The following is an 18,709-nucleotide window of genomic DNA, read 5'->3' as shown; positions in this document are numbered from 1 at the left end:
GGGGGGGACATAAATACATTAACACAGAAAGAAGGTGAATTTGCATCATAATGACTTAATTTAAATACACATGCCACAGAGGTAGACCAGTGAAGAAAGCTACTGGCTAAACTGGATTTTAGCATTGTTTTTCTTAGCGGCAGTGCTTAAATTAGCATGCTAAATGATGTGATTCAACGCATAGTAAAACCTGTCAGGGCATTGTCTTAAAGCACTACTGCCATACTGTGAAGTCTTTAGTGTCACAACTCTATATAGTGCCACATTTTTTAGTCTTTTTTTAGTCCCATAAGCGCTACATCTATAGAACGCTTTAGAAATGTCTTGAAACCCCTACGTTGTGTTCCATTCCATTCTTTTGTACTCCATCCAGCAGTTTTTGACATGTCTTGTGTAAATGCTCCTTAAGAAATGTGTCTAATTGGGGTCAGCTGAACCTGAAACCAACCCAATGTCTCAGGGCTTCTATAGTCTATTTTTAAAAATATGTCATATTGACCATCTCTAAAATACATATATTGCAAGAGAAGAGGCAAGGAAACAGAGAGAGACAGTAAAGAGCAGACAGTCCCTGTGGAAGATTATGTGAGCTTTACAGTTAAATAAAGCGTCTTGACGGAAAAGGAGTGATATCAGAGGAAGAAGCCATGTGTCAACAAAGACAGCTGGCCTCCCAGATAACTACATAGTCCTTTCCAGAACCCCTACATATGTGAGAGAATACTCGAAATGATAAATGCAGTGATATGCATATATTGCATGCAGCAGTCACAGCATCTGTGACATATAATAATGCAAATTCTATTTATTTTTTTAAATAATGCACATAAAATGGAAGTCAAAAGGGCAGGGCATCTTTTAAATTCACTAGAAATACACAAAGTACGTTTTATATGCCTTATTGTTCCCATCTGAAGTGAGACGGATTTTAAACAGTTTAAAACATGACATTGTGATTCAATTTTGTATGCATCAATGACTGACACGGCTTGTATGCATTTAATATCTTCACTAATGACACAAACTCAGCAGTCAGTGTATTCTATTCCCTGGTTTATTCTGAATCTATATTGGCCCCTCTGGTGGTTCACAGCTTGTTACGCTAATGAGAATACATCCCTGGACCAGGGGTACTTGTAGGGTTATTTTGATTTTAATAAGTATCTTTTCACATGAACAGTTTTATTAATTATTCACAGGTATTAATGAAGAGTCAATGCTGTAATTAGGTTTGAACCTCCCCTGTAGCCTCCATTTACTTTAATGGATTAAAACAGTGTCATCCTAATGGTGCGGTGGATTGACTGTGGGAAACAGTGATTTTTAATCTACCATTAAATGATATGAAAAATGTTCATATCATGGTCAAAACCCAGACTAGGATTAGACCTTTCCTGGCCAGATCCAGATCAAGACTAATAACTTGGTCTTCCACTGAGACACCTTTCCCTTTCTGTTAATGTCACTAAGACTGTGCAGCTAATTGGCTATTGTTAACCAATGGACAAATAGCTATATATTGCATTTTTTAAGCAAACTAGCATTTGATCATTCTGCTATGCAATGCCCACTTTTATTGATTTCCAGGAGAGTTAAAGTTGTTTTAGCTGCAAAGGGGGAACCAACTCCATATTAATGTCTATGTATTTATAAAGCCATTTATAATGTCATTAAATTCCCCATTGGTGTAATGTCCCAATAATTTTGTCTATATAGTGTACAGATTGTCCACACAATGGAAGTTAATGGTTAGCCAAACTGTTTGGTTACCAACAAAAAATATATATGTTGTGTTCCACAGAAAAAAAAAAAGAAACAAAAAAGAAAGTCATACAGGTTTGAAATAACATCAGGGAGAGTAAATGATGACAGAATATTACATAACTTGCTGTCAGCTGGTTTTCAGACAAAACTCTGCTGACTGGTTTTGGATACTAAACAAAACAGATATACTCTGAAGGGATCTGATAAAGAGGCTGAATCCATTATTCTTGGTATCGAGATTTAATCTAACATTTTTGGCGTATGTTGGCACAATCTAACATTTGTCGACATGACATGTCAGTTTTTTTTCTCTGAGGAAGGAGACTTTTTACACCATGTTATGTCATCATCTCTCTGGAGCGCTGTGGCAGTGATGAATGGCTAATCACAGAGGGAATGATGGGTAAACACAGCCCCCCTTCCCTCTATCACTGATATCACAAAGTCACACCGTTCGCTAAACATGTCTTTCTACGACAGTGTTCTGTGGCCAGTCAACCTCTCAACGACTTGGCAGTATAAATAGGACCTTCAGAGAAAATCTGTAAGATATTTGAAGACCAAATCCAACGTCAAGTCAAGTCACCTGTATTTATATAGCACTTTATACAATACATATTGTGTTAAAGCAGCTTTACAGTGTTAAACAGGAAAAAAACGTGTGCTGATAAAATACACGAGGACAATAGAAAACAGTCAATTTATCAGTTAAAGTCAGTTCATTATTGATTCAGTGATGTGATCGTCCAGCTCAGTTCAGTTCTCTTCCAATAGTGACTGTGTAGACAAGTCAACAATATTGCCAGAAACTGTGCGCCAACGCTCTGTTGACATCCCTTTTGCTGTGATAAATAACCTGTTCTCAGTGCTTTTGACTGTCTGGCAAATAATCATTCTCTGATCGTTTGGAAATCTAAAATGGGGCACAGGACAATCTGATCTTATGTTGTTGATGTCAAAGGCTGTACATTCTAAATTTCCAAACAATTAATTAGACAGACATCAACATTAACAGGTTGCATGTGGGAACTGTGTTGGGTCACCTTTGAAAAAAATGAGTAGAAAATGTGTGTTGACTGTGTAATCAAAATATCAGTCCAACCACAATGAGTACCGATTACTTTATTGACCTTCCTCTGACGTTATCAGAAGGATTTAAAGTTGTGCTACAGTAATATACATATAGTTTATTTGCCTCAAACAAAACTCTGAAAATCTTTTAAATAATCTTCCTCAGACGTGCTTATTGTAACATCTTTGTACTTTGCAACAGGACTTTGTTTCTCTGCATGTAAAAACCTGTGTCCCTGACCCCTGGAAATCGCACCATATGGACAGTCAATAGTCTATGGGTATGACAGCAAGCTAAATGACTGAAACTATGCAATTTTCCAGAAAATAGTCATTTCTTGGGCCAAATGACTTATCGAATTGGCCTTTGCACCCTGAGAGACTACAAACACATGTAATGACACTGGAATACAGACACAAATACAGTACGTGTACTGTACACGATTCAGCAACACCACTCTACACTATTTAGCAATGAAAAAAGTTTCACTACACCTTTGTTTTTTCAATGTCCTTTTTCTTACCGCAAGATGTAAATTACCATATTGTACTTTGGCAGATGTTTAACTATTGTGACTTTCAGTTGATGAACAGATAAGACACAAACAGATGTCAAAAGCGACATAGGCGATGATAGACAAGGATGCGTCAAAGTAAAGTTTCATTAATAAATACATTGTTATTTCTGAACAAATTTGTAAAAAATTGCAAATCCAAAGCTAAATGTGTAAATTAACTACTTTCAACCAGTATCTGTGCTGAAAATCTCTGAATCACTAATGTCACTTCCTGTTTTCCTCAGACGATGAGTGGCCGTTTTTTCCCTCATCATGCTATCAAAACTGATGCAGTTCTCAGCCTGGACGAGGACTCGGTTCTGTCCACCAATGAGGTAAGAGATCACACATTCATTCATCATAATAAATGTTATGTGAAATGGGATGGTATCTCATATGGTAGGCTATATGGTTCTGTCATTCAAAATCCTAATTCTTTGCCAAGTGAAAAAATTGACATTATATTGAAATGTATTATTACATTTCTAATGATAACCAGACAAATTGTCATTGTTAAATAGCACTTATCACATTTATGTCATGACAACTCTCTGAGAGTTTAGTATGTTAATGTACGACGATGTTAATTTGTTTGGCAGTGGTGGACAAAGTACACAAATCAAGTACTTGATTAAAAGTACAGATCCGTATAATAAAATATTACTCCAGTAAAAGTACTCAGTTTTCAATTTTACTCGAGTGAAAGTACAAAAGTACTTGATTTTTTATGTACTTAAGTAAAAAGTACAGATAGATGAATGTTTATTTTACAGTTTTATATAGGCTACTTTTATCATTTAATTTTATATTAGCATATATTTTTTTATAATCCTACTGCTCAAAATACCTGGGATTTTCCCAAAATAACCAATAAGGAAATAATGAATATAATAAGGAAAATATAATTCGATTTTCATAATGATTTTTTTCTTCTCAAACCTTGTCTGTGGTGTAAAAACACCCCTGGCCAAATGCCCCCAAAGGGCATCACTTCCCACTTTGATAATTACTGTAGTTACCATGTTCTGAACATCACATCCTTCATTTTTCCCTCAGATGTAATCTATCTATGTGGTTGAATAAATATATTTGGACTTTTTTTTTTTTTTTAATTACCTAAATTTAGCACCAGCAAGCTTGTTAGTTAGACAGTTAGCATCAGCTAACATTGACTTATTTTCAGCATGGTTATGAATAAACATTTATATTTGTCTATTCGGCTAGTTGATCCAGATACATAGTAACTTAGGCTATGTGTGCTGACAAACAATATAAAAACAGACGTCACATAGGGCTAAATGCATAGCATTTGAGTAAAACTGCTAACATTACAGCAGCGGGGAAGATGTACGTGCATGCGTTATTTTATTTAATCTGTGTTATTTTTATGTTTTTTTACCTAAAACATAGAGACTCTGATGTTAATGTGTCTGCATTCAAGCATTTCAGTGGGCTTAAACAGATCACCCTTTACAGTTAGTTCACAAACAACAATAATTACAATAATGAATCCTAAAATTCGACATTAGTAACTTACTTTTAGCAGCATCTGTCGCGCGCGCGCTCACAAGATCTCCCGGTTACTTGTGAATTCAGTTCGCTGGAGACTCGCACTAAACGGATCATTTGAATCAGTGAGTTGTCGACTCGAGAACAGCTGCAATCGGATCATTCCGATTCGTGAATGAATCGTTTGGTGCCATTTGCGAACCGATTTAACGGGTTAATTGAAAAGAATCAGTTCATTCATGAATCAGACACAGCTTCTGCGTCTCGGAGTACGTGATATATTATAAGGAGTAACGATAAGTTTTATGAAATGTAGTGAAGTAAAAAGTACGATCTTATGCTTTGGAATGTAGTGAAGTAAAAGTAAAAGTTACTCAAAATAAAACTACTCCAGTAAAGTACAGATACTTGAAAAATGTACTTAAGTACAGTTACTGTCCACCACTGGTGTTTGGTCTTGGCGGAATAGGTCTGCTACGCTGCTGCTGCGGCGGCAGAGCAAGTACCGAGACTTGCTACTGCAAATACATCCACAGATATGCTGCTGTGAGCATGTAGGAAATACTGCTGCTGCACATACAACATCTAATTACCCCCATATATAACATAAATGAAATTACCCCGTAGCAGATCTATGCAGGTGGAGCTGGGGAGGGTGGACGGTTTCTGAAGTGCACTGCAACTGCAGCAAGCACTAGCCAAGCATTCGAATGTGGAGCAGCAGCTTATTGGCTGCTGATACGAAAAGAAACCAATCAGCTGTGCCAGGTGAATAATGATGTCATTATGTCAGATTGAGTTAGAACCTATATCGGACTGCGCCATCTAGAGTTTCATGACAGAACTTTGGATGAAGTGTAAAGAAAACATGCAACTAACTTCAGTTGAGTTTTTGCGTGATGTTAAGTCTGATGCTTATATTTTAGCATGTTGCTAAGCTAATATTGCAATATTCTTACATTGAGAATCTCTTTCTCACTCACAAACAAACTTTCGCTCTCTCAGCCTACTTCCTTTGTCCTGTCCTTTTTTACCTCATTGCTTTGTCCTCATCTGTGTTATTCAGTGGTATTTGTGATGCTGCATGTATTCTCAATTTCTGGCTTATTTTATGTTTGTTCTGCACTTTGTTAATGTCAATTCTCTGTCTTAAGTTTCCCTGAGAGAAGAGATGATATTTGCACACTGCATCATCAGCAGCCTGCTGGGTTCATTTTTAATTGCTCTCAGCTGTATAATTTAATCAGACAATAATATGTGCTAGACAAAGAGAAAGAAGAACATCTCTAATCGGATGTCCAAATTCATAAAAAGATGTTGGTGTTCTGATCCTGGTGTGTCATTCTCAAAATATGGCAAATTCTGACATTCTGAATTTCTGTCACTTTTTTGTCCTGGTACATTATTGGCTATTATTAAATGTAATTATGCTCTCATTGGCTGCTTTGTATTTTAAATTTGGGTGTGTTTAACGTCCTATTTGAAAACAGATTCCTAATGAAGGTTCCATTCCTGAAATGTTTATTCCTACACACCTGCTTATAGGAGTTTTGATGGGATTCATTTATAATTTGAATTTCTGAGTTATAAAATGGTATCAAAAGCATCTCAAGACACAACTGATTGCACTAAATAGCCTATATTATACCTTTAATCCAGTTTTTCATGTACAGCCTCTTTTTCCATTGACCTTGAAAGTACTTTTCCATATTTTTTGTATTTAAAAAAAAAAAAAAAAAAAAAAAAAAACCTTGATGAGTACAATGGCATGACAGAAACGGACAAACATTTTGTAATTATTATTAATAGTAGTATTTTTTACCTGTTAATAATCAAATATAAAAATAAATATTTGTAATGATTATTTTATGAAGTTTTTTTTTCAAGCACTCATTTTAAGGAATAAAAGTACAAATATACAAATATGAATGTGCAAATACAATAAAAAGAACAAATGTACAAATACAATGTATTCAAAACGATTTATAAGGTGTTTCTTGTTTTTTTTTAAATTAGATTGTGCCAAAAAGCTCCTCAAAACAAAATTTACTGTTCATAATTCATCAGTACATTATACCATTACATCTTTTTTTTTCTTTCTTTCTTTCTTTCTTGCAAAATTTAACAACTTTTTTTTTGTTGAACTTTAAGCTTGGAAGATTTTTTGGTATTTTCAGAAAGCAAGTGTTTAACGTGAATTGTAACAGTGGCTGCTAGCCGACACGCATGACAATGAAGATGCTGGAGTATTTCAAAATAACAGAGTCTTTATTAATAATAACAGAAATGCTCAGAAGGATATTATAGGTAAATAAATGCAAACCACACTATGTGTTAACATCAGACAGATACAAATGAAAACACAGCACATACAGTAATCAGAAATAAAGAAAACCAAAACTAAAGAAAGAAGAAACCGGGACAATGGGAAACAGAAGTAAATAAAAGTCAACAGAACAGAACACAATCCTAACATAAATGCTATTCTTTTGAATGATGCCTTTTAAGTGGTGAATCTTGACAATTTAAATGTTTTCATAAAGGAAAAGGTCAAGAGCTATGTTTGACATTATATTTTATGAAAGATCGGTCTTTTACACTGAATATGATGTGAAATGAATAAAACTTAATTGTAACATGATATCGGTTACTAAAGGAGACAACTCATTTTAATGTCATTATCTCTTGCTTGAATAAATCAGCCAATTTAACCTGGTTTAAACTGAATTTTTTAAGAGCAGATTCACAAAGACTGGTGACTGCACTGCACTGGTTCAGGACATGATTTAATGAAGGAATTGTGTAGATCAGTGGTTCCCAACCCTGGTCCTTGAGGCACCCCAACACTGCACGTTTTGCATGTCTCCTTAATCAAACACACCTGATTCAGGTGATCATCTCATTAGTAGAGACTCCAAGACCTGAAACTGGAGTGTCAGAGAAAGGAGACATGCAAAATGTGCAGTGTTGGGGTGCCTCAAGGACCAGGGTTGGGAACCACTGGTGTAGATCATGCACCAGGCAAATCACATTGATGCTATGTAAATATATACGTAAACAGAACAATTTTAAAATTCTCATTTAACTGAAACAATGAAATTCTTGGCACAGAGTTTCGACTTTTTGGCACTGGTGATATCTACACTTAGCTGCAGTTACCACTGCAATGATCACTAGTCAGTTTAATTTAGCCTATAGGCCAATAATTTGTTGGTAATAGCACAATGCAAACATCAGAGGGCATTTTTTGTGAAAGAAGCATAATCTATAATGAACCTAATTTACATTAGAAGTAGCTGTGCTTGCGCAGAAAAGATGTCAATGACTTAATTTCAGTGTTGAGGACGCAACACTGCACCCGCTGAACTATATTGCAATGGTTAGTGAATAAGATGCAGGTATTTGCACTAACATACCACCGTCAAAAGTGTCGCAACTGTTTAGAGAACTACCTCCTTATAATTTTAGATGAATAGTTAATGTTTCAAAGGCCTGAATGAGATTCCAGATTCCCAGCAAATTGTCCAAATCTGGAGTAATTATTATTTTAAAAGGATTATAAATGTGTAGTTAACAACTGTCATTCCTCAAGCTGTGATATGCAAATCTGTGTGGCTGCAGTGCACAATTCACAAAACATGGCTGCACCATCTGGCAAAGATGTTTCAGGCAATGTGAAGAATTATGGGATTTATTTATTCTCTAAACAAACAGGGTGCTGTGATGATTAGGGTGTCGTAGGTCTACGTTTGAGTAAGGCAGAGATGATCCAAGGGCCAGGAAGGATTTTTTGCCAATGCAATTCTCCAGCAGTTTACAGGGTTGAGAGTGTTATAAACAAAAGAAACATTCTCAGCAGCTGTCCTGGCATAGATAATATGAAGCTTGTTTGTAAATTCCTAGGCAGGGGTTGGAGGAAAAACAATGTGGGAATTAATCTGGTTATGGAATGTATTGTTAACTCCATTGCAGTCGGATCTTGAGATTAAGATTTTCTTGATCTTCTTTGATGGTGCAAGTTTTGAAAAGCAGTAGTAGTTGGCCAAACCAATTACATCCCAAAGACTGATCTCTTACATTTGTCTGACACTATCGTAATTCTATGATGAAGTTTGAGGAAAGAAAGATACGCTTCAAAAATCTTTTTGAAACAAATTTTCTACATGGCAGGTAAAATTAGATTAGATTAGAAGATTTTTTCTTCAAAATTTCATGTTTTCTTCAGTGTTACTTGACATTTCTTGTAATTGTTTGTGAAATTTACCAGCAATTTTAAAGTGCACTGGCTGTACTGCAATGTAAGTTATAATACTTCAGAATAATATTTCAAGTGTCACAAGCGGTGAGAATGTATCCAATCAGATGGCTGGAAAGCTACTAATTTCTCAAGTTCATTACGTATGGCAAAGCTCAGTGTGTGTTTGAAACCTGCTATTCATAATTCATCATACTGATGATTTATTAACTGCACCCAGTACATCTTTACTTCGGTCTGGCCAGAATATCCACTTAACTTTTAAAGCAGTACAAGATTACAGAACCCGTATTACAAAAGTTTAATGAGTCTCAGTTTTGGTGAGGAAGCTCTTGTGGCTTTAAACAAATCCAGCAACATTTGGAGGGAAGCTTCCACTCATTTCACATAGTAATCTGCCCCTAGTAATTGCCCTTTAAGCATTTGAGAGGGTTTTAATTGAAAAGTGCTGAGAATGTGAGAATATGGCAGTGGTTTCCATTTTTTAAGACTGTGCAGCGCTATGGCTCCATACAATTGATAATTGCATTGTTTCGACTCATTAACTGGCTTATTAAAATGGGAAATGTAATATAGGGGTTGAAGTTTTTTTAGTGTGCCAAGCATCATTAGACTGTAGGCACATGTGTGGCATAACAGCGGCACAGCAGAGCCCATGGGTTATGATGTCTGTGCTGCAGTTAATGGCCTGAAGAATTGACCAGAAAGGGTAATAATTGTTATAGTACAATGACAGAGTAATATAAATTACAGCATTAATCTAGTGTTTGTGCATGTTTCTGCAAGTGAATCTGTGTCTTAACCTATCACGTATTTGTTTTCCCATTTATCTTTATTGCACATCTGACCCTATGAATGTGTGCTTGCCAAGGAGGTTAGCATTCCAATTCATTTCAATGGCAGTTGCTTGGCTGGTGCATGATCCCCACAATGCAATTCTGCCATTTTTGCTTATGGATAGCTTTTGGATATTTTTTAATCCAATTATCTGACCCATAAATGTCATGTGGCTAATCTCTCTAAGGATCTCTCTAATTGTTTTTTTTTTTTTGACAAGGGTATGAAGTATACCTTGGACTTTGGACTCCGCCCCTTTCTTGCAGCTGACTGCATGCTAGATTTGCCCTTATTCAATCAGCAACCGATGAATTGTAGCCCCATGCTTCTTCCATTTTATCGCACCTTTAACTCCATTAAATTATGAGTAGCTTGTATCATAGAAAGCTATAGTTTCATAGTCCCAAAATCAAAAATGTCCCATTGTTTAATGCTTAAAATTACGTAAATTTGGATGCATCAGACAGCTGCCTTTGATTGTATAAAACATTCTAGTTTTGTTGCATCATATTATGTTGCCAGCCTGCAGTGTAGACACTGTTTTTTTGTTTTTTTGCATGTCTCTTCATTAGAAATGCATATGAACATTACAACAACATACTGAGGATTTCAGAGATTTTGTATTTGGTCATGCAAATTTGCAGCGATGACCAACATAAATCTATGGCGCTGTGTAGAAAGCTGCTTGGTTTGAAAGCGACTTCTGTGTGAGTACATCATGTATCACTTCAATATTGAAAATTGACCTTTTTTGCCTGCAAAATTTCACCAAAAAGGAGGGTGCCCTTTCATTTTGAAATTATGACCTTTGGGAACATTGAACACTTCAGAGTCTCCTTTTAACATACTGCTAAGTAAAATAAGAGCTAGACAATTAGTTAAACTCATTTGTTAGCCTTGATCTTAAAGTTCTGTTCTTCTCAGACCAAGCATTCGTGACTCCAGCTGCCATTCATCTTTCCCACTCGCTCAGATCTATAATCAAGGTCCGGTACACATAATGAATGGAGCAAATTTCAATGTGTCAGCCACAATGCATTGCTGGAGTGATGTGCCTTAAAGCCGTAATTCCTTAAGGCCACGTTATTTGCATGATGTCATAAATCTGGCTCAGAGTCTGCTGCTAACGCAGCGATTAATCTATTATAACATTAAGGGGGACGTTTGCAACCTTTTCCTCTGATTTGAGGGTTCATTTTTTAATATGTGCGCACGCTGACTTTGACAGAGCAAGAATTGCTTTCATCTCCTGCATGCAGACAAGTCAGTTGTGTTGACGCTGAAGCATGTCTGAAGGCATTAGAAAATCCAAGGCTAAATAAAGAGCTGAGTTAGAAAATGCTTGTTCTCTTTTAGCTCTCATTGGCTCCTTTGATAATGTATCTCACTGAAAGTGAGCCCGTGTCAATTCTTTTAACAGACTATCAAGAGAGCTAATGTTGCTTTTGTTAATTCTACTTCTTTAATCTCTTCTGATGAGTTTCTTAAGCAGGGTCTTCGCTTTGGTTTTATCTGAAGTCTGTAGAGATAATGAAAATGAACATAATGTCTTTGTTCTTAAAGGAATAGTTTAACCAAAAAACAAAAATCTGTCTTTATTTACTCACCTTCTGAATCAGTTATGTAATCAAAATTGTGCACTTCTGTCTTCTCTGGGTTTGCAGGTGGATTTCGCCTTCATTGTTTGGCAGAGTTTTCCAGATCGGATCGTAGGCTACCCAGCACGCAGCCATTACTGGGACAGTGGGAAGGGGAGGTGGGGTTATACCTCTAAATGGACCAATGAATACTCCATGGTGCTCACAGGAGCTGCGTTCTACCACAGGTAATCTCCAGACAACACAATACAACACAAAACTGACCTGAAGTGAATTTGTTTTTGTTCTGTAGCAATTTTTCTATTCTATTGATTTTTTATGAAATACAAAGCCAATGAGCATGCTACTCAACATTCAAATACTTGGCTAGTGCTTGCTGTAGCAGTTGCAGCGTGCTTCAGAAACCCTCCATCTTCCCCAGCTCCACCTGCTATGGGGTGATTTCATGTATGTTATATATGGAGGTAATTTCATGTATGTTATATGTGCAGCAGCAGTATTTCTTACATGCTCACAGCAACATGTCTGAGGATGTATTGGAAGTAGCCAGTCTCGGTACTTGCTCTGCAGCAGTGTTGGGGGTAGCGCATTACAAGTAACGCGAGTTATGTAATCAGATTACTTTTTTCAAGTAACTAGTAATGTAACGCATTACTTTTTAATTTACAAGAGAATAGCTGAGTTACTTTTTCAAATAAGTAACGCAAGTTACTTTTTTTTTCTTTTTTTTCCAAATTATTGATTGACAGCTCTCCTGTCCCCATGTTGAGAGAAATCAGAAGATGTTACTGTAGTTCTAAAATAATAACTACATAATGCATAATAAATATGCATTAATTCATCTCACTCACAAAAAAAAACACACAGATTCAGTATTCCTCAAAATGAATAAAAATAATGCAACTCAGAATATGACGCAAACCTGCAATAATTAAATGTTAAACAACACAAATATCCTTTATGTATTTAATCCCATTCTATTAACCAATGTCTTTGCTTCTGACCTTCGATGATCCAGTTCAACCATACTAATTACTAGCAAAAATTACTAGACAAACATTTGTGTGTCTTTTTTTATTGCTGAAGTGTGTTGAAGTTTCTTCTGACACTGGGGTAAAGGTTAGATTTTATTAATTTGAAGTCATCCTGCGGGCCCCTTGGATGCTTTCTGAATAAATACAATTTATTAAACATTTTAAAGATTTAAAAGTCATACAATTTTTATTTAATTAAAATTGTATGACTCAGCCATGATAAAATTGTGCAAGTTAGCTGGCAGTTAAAACATGAGAATATGTTGTTAGTTATGTTACATTTTTAACCAGCACTCTAGAGATGACGTTTGAATTTTTGAAAGATTGTTTGAAAGAAAAAAGACATCTAAAACAAAAGAACACACAAAAACACAATGGACACCATCCAGAGCGCCCTAGCAACACTCTAAAAACACTCAGAGTACCTTAACAACCACAGAAACACCCTAGCAGCATAGCAACCACATAAGAAACACCACCTACAATGCCATAGCACCCTGAACAACACCTACAACACCATAGCAACAGTTATTCTCTAAAACACTCAAAGCACTTTAGCAACCACACAGAAACATCCTGAACACCATCCACAACACCCTAACAACAGCATAGCAACAACAGAGAAACACCCTGAATACCACCCACAACATCCTAGCAAGAACAATACTCTAAAACACTCAGAGCAGCTTAGCAACCACAGAAACACGCTGAACACCATCCACAACACCCCAGCAACAGCATAGAAACCATCCAGAAACACCCTGAACATCATGTACACCATCCAGAAACACCCTGAGTACCATACACAACAGCATAGCAACCACACAGAAGCACCCTGAACACCATCCACAACACCCTAGCAACAGCATAGCAACCACACAGTAACAGAAACAGTGAGGCTCTAAAAAATATTCAAAGCACCTTAGCCACCACACAGAAACACCCTAAACACTATCCACAACACCCTAGCAACAGCATAGCAACCACACAGAAACACCCTAAATACCATCAACAACACTCTTGTGACAACAAAGCAACCACACAGAAACACCCTGGAAACCATCCACAACACCCCAGCAACAGCATAGAAACCATACAGAAACACCCTGAACACCATCCATAACACGCTAGCAACACTCTAAATAATCAATATCACCTTAGCAACCACACTGAAACACCCTGGACACCATCCCCAACTCCTTAGCAACAGCATAGCAACAACACATAAACACCCTGAATACCATACACAACAGCAAAGCAACCACACAGAAACACCCTGAACACCATCCACATCACCCTAGCTGAACACCATGTACACCATCCATAACACCCTAGCAACACTCTAAATAATCAATATCACCTTAGCAACCACACTGAAACACCCTGGACACCATCCCCAACACCTTAGCAACAGCATAGCAACAACACAGAAACACCCTGAATACCATACACAACAGCATAGCAACCACACAGAAACACCCTGAACACCATCCACATCACCCAAGCAGCAGTATAGCAACCACAGAAACACCCTGAATACCATCCACAACACCCTAGCAACAGCATAGCAACCACATAGAAACACCCAGGACACCATCCACAAAACCCTAGCAACAGCAGCTTTCTTAAAAACCCAGAGCACCTTAGCAAACACATAGCAGTAGTAACCTTCCACAACAACCTAACAACAACACAGCAGGGATTCACAGTTTGTCGAATCTTTAGTCACAGGTTTTTGTCGACTCTCACGGAGGTCAGTGTCAGGTGCTTGTAAAAGCCGAATGTGAGACCTGCTGTGATAGAGATCGTTCAGAGAAAGGCTGATATTAAAGCAGGTAATAAATGTTCAGTCTGAAAGCTTCACTGGTCATATTTTTACGATAAATGGCACAGGTGAGATGGAGTTCACAGTTTGTTTTAGCTGAAGGTCTCTGAACTCATAACTCAACAGAGCCGCACAACAGAGCCGCACACAAACACACACACACACAGTCACACACAGACCTTCAGACTGACACATCACACACCCGACACACAGATTAACCGCTTTGCTACTGGTCAGCGAGCTGACACACCACCTGCAAAGTGACCCCAGCTTAAAGTGTGCAGGAGAAAAAGACATAAATAAACGTCTGAAGAGAGATAAGCCACCTGCAGAGCTGAGAGGAATGCTCTGACGGCTGTCCCTCAAAGAGAGAGGGAAAAAAAGAAAGGGAAGGAATGAGAATGACAGAAAAGACATCTGCAGGCAGGAAAGGAGATTCAATTTAATAAGGACAGCGAGAGAGAGAGAGAGAGAGAGAGAGAGAGAGAGAGAGAGAGTAGACAGTGTCACTCACAGAAATTAAAACATGTCTTTTTGAGGTTCTCACAGCAGGGTAGGGCCTCTCTGTCTGTGCTGGGTATCATGACTATACTTTGAGTCCCACCCAGACGAACATTTTATTACTCATAGGTTGCTCTTAACGGAGCACTCGTTTAAGTTGTCTCAGATGTTCCTCCTAAAAGAATATATGAAAAATATGAGGTAATTAAAAGATTGTTAAAGGGATAGTTCAGCCTAAAATGAAGATTCTGTAATCATTTACTCACCATCATGTTGTTCCAAACCTGTATGTATTTCTTTCCTCTATGGAATAACAAAGAAGATACTTTGAAGAATGCTGGCAGCCAAAATGTTTGGTTCCCTTTGATTTCCATAAATAAATAAATAAATACAATACAATGGAAGTCAATGGGAACCGAAACTTCTTGCTTATAAATGTTCTTAAAAATAATTTATTTTGTGATCAGCAGAACAAAGAAATGCATACAGATTTGGAGCAACATGAGGGTGAGTAGGGTGACTATCCATGCAAGAGAATGACACTATAACACTTAAAATAAAAATAAAATTAAGCTGGGACTGTCAATAGATCAGTCAATTACTCAGCCTCATGTCGTTCTAAACCCATAAGACTTGCATTCAGCTTTGAAACACTAATTCACATATTTTTAATGAAACCTAGAGATGTCTGTCCCTCCTTTGAAAGCCTATTTGAGCTTTCAAAAAGTTCATAAAAAGTAAGCCATATGAATCCATTTGTATTGAGCAAGTCTTCTGAGGAGACTTGATCGCTTTATACGAGGAACAGTTTTAATTCAGGTTTTTATTCACATATCAACATTGATGAATGCACATACAACCTATCAAGTCTCTTCAGAAAACTTGAAAAAAGCTTGAAAGTTTTGGTGGAATGGACTTTCAATGGAGGTACAGAAATCTCTCGGGTTTCATTAAAAATATCTTCATTTGTGTTTCGAAGATGAACAAAAGTCTTGTGGATTTGGAACAAGATGAGGATGAGAAATTGATGTTTTCATTTTTGGGTGAACTGTCTCTTTAATGGCAGGGTTTCTGAGCAGCATTCAAAATAAAACAGTAAAAAAAATTGTCAGTTTTAACTTCCCTACAGGCAAATTGCCTTGTTTTTTTTATTTATTTTCTCCCCTGTTATCTAATTAATATCTTTATTCATTCCTTTTGTTTTTTTTGTTTTTTTTTGTTTTTTGGTCAGGTATTATCATCACCTGTACACATACTACCTGCCAACATCTCTGCTGTCAATGGTGGACCAGTTGGCCAACTGTGAGGACATCCTCATGAATTTCCTCATCTCTGCAGTAACCAAACTCGCGCCAATCAAAGTCACACAGAAAAAACAGTACAAGGAGACCATGATGCAGCAGGTATGAGTCTGTGTGTGTATGGGTTGTTAAAGGGGTCATATGATGCGATTTCAATTTTTCCTTTCTCTTTGGAGTGTTACAAGCTCTTGGTGCATAAAGAAGATCTGTAAAAATCGACACGTTTCAGAAAGGTGGGGCATAGAGGAGAAACAATAATGTACAGTATGTGGAAAATAATGTGTTTTTTTAACCTTAAACCGCATAAACACATTTCATTACACCATAAACACAAAATAATGTTCTTTTTAGCAGCATCATATGACCCCTTTAAAATATGAGTGTGTGTGTCCAGGGTGATTCCCTATTGGGGTCAGAAACGTCTGTGTAGTGAGTGATGGATGGATGGCCCCAGGGCTGTGAGTGTGTGTGGATCTGATTCAGCAGTATCGGTCTGTTTGATGAATGTCTTCATGGTAAGGCGAGATTAATGATTGACAGCAAGATTGCAGTACTATCCTTCTCTCTGTCTGTCTCACCTGTTTCTCTCCACTTTCCCTCTCCTTCTGTCTCAAATTACTTTATTTGTACATTCTTTATTTCCAATTGTATGTTGCGTCTAATAGATGCTGATTAATGAGTAATAAGGGTGGGAATCATGAGGAACCTGTTATTATATTATATTATATTATATTATATTATATTATATTATATTATTTGGGTCATGATATGATAATGATCATGATATCATAGTTCTTTAATTTCAAAGTTATTCAAAACCGTAGCAGATTTTGATCTTTTACTCAATTGTTTCTTAAATCATTTACTGCAATTATATTTTTCTTCCTATTTGAAAAAAAAAAAAACAGAAAAAAAACCTAATGCTAAATTGCGTAAAAAAAAAACAATTTTCAAACATGTTCATACAAAGTAGTAACTAAAAATATAGACTCTTGACATGAGATTATTGATACAGTGTTGAGAAAAAAGTGTTTTGAAAAATTGATTTCCCCCGACCTCTGCTTAATTCCAGCAATACTAAAATAGCAGGGGATCGCAAATGCCAAAAAAAAGCATGGCTTTATGCAGTATTGTGCAATTGTACAATATTGCTGAAGTAGAAACCCTAGTAACTTTATATTTTTCAGTAGTTTGACAGTAGTTTAACCGTAGCTTTTTCAGCATTAACCCTTATGAAAATTAACCATGGTTTTATTATAGTAAAAGTGCAGTAACCATGTTTTTGGCGTATTGATTACCATTTGTATAACCACAGTACTACAAATACCATGGTTAAACTATGGTTAGTGTAGCAAAACCATGGTTAATTTGTGGTTGCCATAGTACTATAGGAAGCATGTTTTTTTTTTTTTGAAGTAAAACCATGGTTAATTTTTTGTAAGAGAAGCTACCTTTTCCAAAAAGGAGTACCACAAAATGCTACATATTTTTGTCACATTCTTAAATTTAACATTGTCAGCCTTACTGAGGCTGTTTTGTGGCAGAAATGTACTGCTCTGATTAAAAAAAATAAGCTGTTGCAATCATTAAATATTGTAGGTACAATGTAGTTAGCTACTTTATGTTATTAGCTTGTAGCATAGGCTAGCTCACTCGTTTTTTTAAAGACATCTTCAATGTAGTTTAATTATTTTATAAGTAGTTTGAAGTTTGGGAAGAAACAGTTTCAAAGTATTAGAAATGTTTACTGTTTTTCTCTATATTTGTCACGATCTGCTACGGTGCGGGAACACGGAGCAAGGAACGAGGAGACCAAGAGTACAGAAACCAAGGAATTTATTCATCTTCACGGGGAATCACACGTAGCACTGTAGACACAAACAATACCGGACGCTGGAGCACACACAGGGAACACTATTTATACACACAGGAGGAGGGGATGACGAGACACACCTGGGAGCAATGAAACATCATGGGAAACACCTGGGACAAATTAAACATGGGAAAGGAAGGCACATGAGGAAAACAACCACAAAACACGGAACAGAGTCTGACATAACGCCCCCCTCCGGAAGGCGTGTCCTCACGCCATATAACATCCAATGGGGATGGGGGGTTGGGCGGTACCCGTTCCGGGTGCCATGGCGGAGCAGGGGACTCGGAAGGCCAAGGCGTAGCAGGACTCGGGAGGCCAAGGTGGAGCAGGGGACTCGGGAGGTCAAGGCCAGGGCGGAGCAGGGGACTCGGGAGGCCAAGGCCAAGGTGGATCTGGGGACTCGGGAGGCCAAGGCCAAGGCGGATCTGGAGACTCGGAAGGCCAAGGCGGATCTGGAGACTCGGGAGGCCAAGGCGGATCTGGGGACTCGGGAGGCCAAGGCGGATCTGGGGACTCGGGAGGCCATGGTGGATCTGGCGACTCCGGGGCCACGGCCCCTACGGCTGGAGCCATACTACCCC

At 37.4% G+C, this 18,709-nt stretch overlaps 1 protein-coding gene across 1 annotated transcript in view; it reads left to right on the top strand.

Moving 5' to 3' along the window:
* The window catches only part of LOC107679666 (exostosin-1a-like), a 33,868-nt gene that overhangs the window by 13,440 nt on the left and 1,719 nt on the right, over positions 1 to 18,709 (top strand). Inside the window, exons 4-6 of the mRNA XM_016475283.1 lie at positions 3,638 to 3,727; positions 11,658 to 11,818; positions 16,183 to 16,354. Of these exons, the coding sequence (XP_016330769.1) occupies positions 3,638 to 3,727; positions 11,658 to 11,818; positions 16,183 to 16,354 (423 nt within the window). The remainder of the gene's footprint in view (positions 1 to 3,637; positions 3,728 to 11,657; positions 11,819 to 16,182; positions 16,355 to 18,709) is intronic.

This window comes from Sinocyclocheilus anshuiensis, unplaced genomic scaffold, assembly GCF_001515605.1.
Source record: "Sinocyclocheilus anshuiensis isolate Anshui unplaced genomic scaffold, SAMN03320099.WGS_v1.1 scaffold280, whole genome shotgun sequence".
In the NCBI taxonomy this organism is placed as follows: domain Eukaryota; kingdom Metazoa; phylum Chordata; class Actinopteri; order Cypriniformes; family Cyprinidae; genus Sinocyclocheilus; species Sinocyclocheilus anshuiensis.
This window is presented reverse-complemented; position numbering and strand designations above follow the sequence as displayed.